At 36.2% G+C, this 5,484-nt stretch overlaps 1 protein-coding gene across 1 annotated transcript; it reads right to left on the bottom strand.

The window, feature by feature from the left end:
• Positions 1-549: 549 nt before the first annotated feature.
• LOC149262405 (uncharacterized protein At2g23090-like) lies at positions 550-5,227 on the bottom strand. The gene is made up of 3 exons (XM_089424405.1): positions 4,887-5,227; positions 4,066-4,106; positions 550-842 (listed from the first exon to the last, which is right to left on the bottom strand). Exons 1-3 carry the CDS (start codon positions 4,957-4,959, stop codon positions 723-725), a joined length of 234 nt encoding a protein of 77 aa, XP_089280531.1. The 5' UTR covers positions 4,960-5,227; the 3' UTR covers positions 550-722.
• Positions 5,228-5,484: the final 257 nt, after the last annotated feature.

Genomic DNA, 5,484 nt, shown 5'->3' with positions numbered 1-5,484 from the left:
AGAGGGAAAAAATTGTAAATCAAGTTCACTAATGCCAGTGAACAGATGTAATTTATTTAGTTGATTAACGTATTCTATGGATTAAAGCAATCACGTGACATTTAAATCTGATGTCAGACCAATTGTTGTTTGATCAACATGACAGAACTTCACATGGTAACATGTTTTCATCAACATGCCTGCCTTTGAAATACATTTTAGAGGCTAATCATGAGCTTAGACACTACCAAACATTTTAGAGGCTTATTATGAGCGTAGACACTACCAAACATAAGAATTGAAACACCGGTTCAACTCCATAACCAAATGACAATGCTATACCAAGATATCGACTCATTTGATGGAAACCTCTTCAAGAGAAATAAGGGTCAAAAACAACACTTGCGACATTCAACAATAAAATATAGTTCCAAATATTTATCATTAAGAAACACGCTTAATAGTTGTTTATTTACAAGAGATTACCCATTTGTAGATTACACAAGATATCGACTCATTTGATGGAAACCTCTTCAAGAGAAATAAGGGTCAAAAACACCACTGGCGACATTCAACAATAAAATATAGTTCCAAATATTTATCATTAAGCAACACGCTTAATAGTTGTTTAATTACAATAGATTACCCATTTGTAGATTACCCAAATTTAATGCACATACATTTACCCGTCTACAAAATATATTAGGTACCACATGTGGTAAAACCAGATCACAAGCTATTCATTATTTCTTGAGATGAGGAAAGCATTGAAAAATGTCTGCTTTAGGATGCTTTGCTTCCGCATGCTCCCTGCACTTCACTTCTGTTGTAGTACAGATGAATGTCTGCATACAGACCTTGCACTGCAAAATAAAATTAAAATCAATATCTTTCCATCTATATCTAAAAAAACAGAGTTTAAATTATTAAATAAAACGGGCAAATACAGCAGAATTTGCCTATATCCTGAACCCCAGGTGACAGAAACAGGAATATTGTTAAACAGATCAAATGCAGAATACAATTAAAAACACCCAAGGTCGAGAAATTAAGATATAAATTATTGGGTCAAAAATGGTTATAAAGTCTCCAGAACATAATTTCAGTATTTTAAGACTTGCCTGATTCTAGTAGTATAATTTGATTTTAAAAATCAAATGGCAAATAATGAGAAAGATCATTATTTCCTGGACAACAGTAGACATTAGATACAGGGAAGCGCAGAGAGAGAGACTTTTTTTGCAGAAAAACTATTACGTGTATTACTTAAATGAAGATGGCATCCGCTCAAAGAGAACATGCTGTCACCAATGCATCAAAACAGCCTTTCCCCAACATACCATGCAAGTAGAGGAAATGCATGAGACATGGAACCAAATACAGCTTATCACAACTTTTTTTATTAAGACAATCAAATGTGCTCAACATTTGAATAACTGAAATCCAGAATCAAGGATTTATCAATTTTTACCATTTCTTTGGACAAATCTTAACGCACTCTGGCACATATCTTTGCCATAAAAAATGAAGACTGTAGCACACCAATACCATTGTGGTATAAACATAGTTGTAAGAAAAGTACCTAAGTCCACGCCTGCACTATCGAAAAACGTGGCCAACCTCTTCTGGATTCTTACGACTGCATATCCCCTCTGTTAATCTCATTTTATGAGGCCTTCCTCTAGTTGGGAGTGTCATGTACAAATTGAACTAGGCAATGAGACTCAATTAAATAGATATACAAGCACCCTAAATGGCTTGCATTGATCTAGGCCATTTGTATTTGTCATCATTAGGATTCCACCTTCTATTAAGCTTGATTTCAATAGAAGCTTTGGCAAACATCTTATCGTGCAAATCTCTTGTATATTAGAGATAGGTACCCCATTGCTCCAGCTCCAATCCCTGTATTTCTGGGAGGGGTAACAAGTCCAAAATCGTATCTTCTTCCCTTCCAAATCTAAAAGGTTGACACATACCTAATAGCCCTTTGCCTCAATTGCAACCTTAAAATGAACCATATGTGAAATTTTGGTGTTACAACACCTGGCAACAGTGAGCTTTCGAGGGCAAAGGCTTACCAATGTCTTATGCACTCCAATAAACACACCCAATTTATTATTCCTCTGCAGGCATTGTAGCGGGCAGTGCCAATGAAAAGATCGTACTGATTTTCAACTCAGTGCCAAAACATTAAAGTTACATCACTTATTAACTTAGCTGGCTGCAACTTCATCATCGAGAAATAAGTATCATTACAATGATTTTTATAACATTCAATGGTCTGTCATATAGATTATCATAAGCATATCATGCACATAAATTATTACACACAACCAGATGAACTTTTAAATTGCAGAAAAGCCAACCATGTTAACCATGTCCATGGTTTGTCCGATGCACATCTCTAATATATTGATCAATTGAAAAAATGGCGTGTGTGTTTTTTACTAGTGGGCGATCAAGTTAGACTCTTACAACAATCAACTTGAGCAGAACCTTTACATTTCCTTCACAAAATCAAAATATCGGTGCTAGCTTAGCATCAGATACCAAACAAATAACAATTAGCCACATCAACTTCCCTGCACCTATGTATCAACACTCAACCATCATCGTGTTGTTGTTTCCTCATATTCGCACTCAACTATTTGTGCACTCCGACTCCTTCATATCTGTGCACACATAGGACTGTCTGCTAAATTCTATGTTGCTAAAAGTGTGCTCATCTAGTTCACACTAGCCTCTGAGTTGTGCTCAACATTCACTTGTACTTTTCACTCTCTGAGTTGGTATTTTCCAACACTCCTTAAGTAGAAAATCATTCTCCCTCATGTCAAACATAATTCTAAAATTTTCAAACTTGTGTTTTCTCAGAGGCTTTTCTTTAATGCTATACTAAGGTCATCAAGTAGTCTTCTCAAGCACACTCCCTCACTCTGCCAAAGATAAAGGAATTATGTTGCTTGTTGCTGCTCCAACCCACCAATGTCAAAACAACATGAAAAACGAAACCAGATGGAGATTTCTGATTATTTGCATATCTGAGCCAATCAAAATTTGTGGCTTAATGTTCCCTAACATCTTAGTGTCATTGTAGTTGTTTTCAAATCTGACCTTAGTTTCTACCAAGTATCTGGAGCCCACTCCATTTGCATAGACATATATCAAGTCGATTAATAATTGAGTAAATTAAGCCCCAAACCAATCGTTTGTATAGCGTCACACTTACTACTTACCTACTTTATCTTTTAGAGTTTCACACCATATCCACTGGGGTATCACATTTCTCGCTATCCAACATTCCAAACTTGTTCCCTAACATCTTAGTGTCATTGTAGTTGTTTTCAAATCTGACCTTAGTTTCTACCAAGTATCTCGAGCCCACTCCATTTGCATAGACATATATCAAGTCGATTAATAATTGAGTAAATTAAGCCCCAAACCAATTGTTTGTATAGCGTCACACTTACTACTTACCTACTTTATCTTTTAGAGTTTCACACCATATCCACTGGGGTATCACATTTCTCGCTATCCAACATTCCAAACTTCTTGACTAGCCTTAAATAGCAAACTCCCTCTATAATTCTAACAAATTTACATTCCTATAGATATAATTATTGGAAAAAATTCTCCAAATAATCATTACTCAAGATTGACTTAATCCTATTTCATCCATATCATCATGTGGAGGTTAAAATATTTTCCTTATAAACTAAAATTGCAGAGTCTAAAACTCTATCAAACCCCACCCCCCCCCCGCCCCACAACCAATATGGAGGTTATAATATTTTCCTTAATAGGTAAAACAGCACACTTTAAACTCATCAAAACCCCAATATGCAGGCTAAAAGATTTTCCGAAACTGTACCCATTAAAACGACCATACTCGTCTTCTGTTATGAAAGCTGAAATAGAACTTAATATAACTCTTCATCAGTTCATTGTGTACAAGATTAATTCCATCTGCCCTCTGATTAACTTCATCTTCATCTAAGAGTATATATAACATCAAAAACAAAACATGGCAACATCCCATCAAAATCTTCATACAAAAGCTTCGGGAAACAAAAAGAAACACACCTGAATGGTCATCGCTTTCTTGTTTGTTTCAAGTTGACTACCTGTGCAAGACACATTATATAGTCAACTCCATATTCTTAAGCAAGAGATTTTACAATGAACAAACTATCTAATAATGGAACGTAGACCTAACTATTTAATAATAAAATGTAAGCCTCACAGAGATGGAAACAGGATACCATTATCAGGCAGATAAATGAGCTAACTCCCAAGACAAAACGAACGGGTTATCCTATCAATGTAAATTTATGCTAAAATGGAATTCTTGGAACCAGTTGAGATATGAGGCGAACAGTTTTGGGCTGCCAACAATGTTCCATTCTCGGCATGATCTACCCCCCTAGTGACATAAATTTCAAAGGGATGATACTGGGTGCAAGCACAGGCAATTTTGATTGAACATATGCTCTTCTAGCACATAATAACACCTGAAATCATCTCCCCGCAAATAAAGCTTATTCACCTGCGGGAAATTCAGGCCTTCAATGAAAAAGAAACGCGGTTATTCAGGCTCCCTGGACAAATGGACCCATATCCCCTGGACAGAGGAAGGAGAACTCACAGAATAAATCTGACAATAGGGTGATGCTAAGCATGAACACCATGGGTGTCCACTGGAATTGAAATAGCGACTACCAACGACTCCCAGAATCAATTCCACTGCCATCCCGAAGGGGAAAAAATACAAAAGAGAAAAAACGAAAAGGGACAAAAAAGGCAAAGAATTGAATCATGGCACCTGGTCATTTGCATAAGAATAACAAGAAAACCCTACGATATTTGCCAGAGAATTACCAGTTTTGAGAAAGGGATGGAGATACCTCTAGCGCACTTCATCTTCTCCAGATTTCTCTCTCGGGCCATCTTGGCTTTCTGGCCATTGCCACCCCCCATTCACGTGACCTCCGGCTTCGCCTATCGACCCCCTCAAACACACCCGAGATTTTCAGAGCTTGCACAGCTCAAATTCTTGAGCTGATAGCCATTTTATAGCCTTTCAGAACCCGAACGTTCCGAACCTATGCCCACTAGCTCTTCCGGTTATTTTTATTTCCTCTTTATTTTGTTGGGGTCTCATGGTCTACACAAACTACAGACAGATTTTTGTACCCATTCTGGTTTATTGGTTATTGGATCGTTTTTCCTGCACGAGTGATTATGGAGTGATTATGGGTTTAAAGATTAGGTGTTTTAAAAGAGATAGTTTTAGAGATGATTGATTCGATCTGATGTATCGGGTATTTAATGGATAATCTTTAGATTAATGAATAATTTTCATTTTTCTTTTTAAAAATTAAAATTTATTTAATTTTGAAATTTCATATTAAAATGAAAATTATCTAAAATAATTTTTAAGTTGCCTTAGGAATGAAGTTAGCTTTAGATGAGGGCCCATTTTCGAAATTTTGTATGAAAAAT

This window comes from Pinus tabuliformis, chromosome 6 (genome assembly GCF_031772625.1).
Source record: "Pinus tabuliformis cultivar Carrire ecotype Pingquan chromosome 6, CPIR1, whole genome shotgun sequence".
NCBI lineage: Eukaryota > Viridiplantae > Streptophyta > Pinopsida > Pinales > Pinaceae > Pinus > Pinus tabuliformis.
The sequence above is the reverse complement of the archived record's forward strand: the minus strand, read 5'-3'. Positions and strand labels throughout refer to the sequence as shown.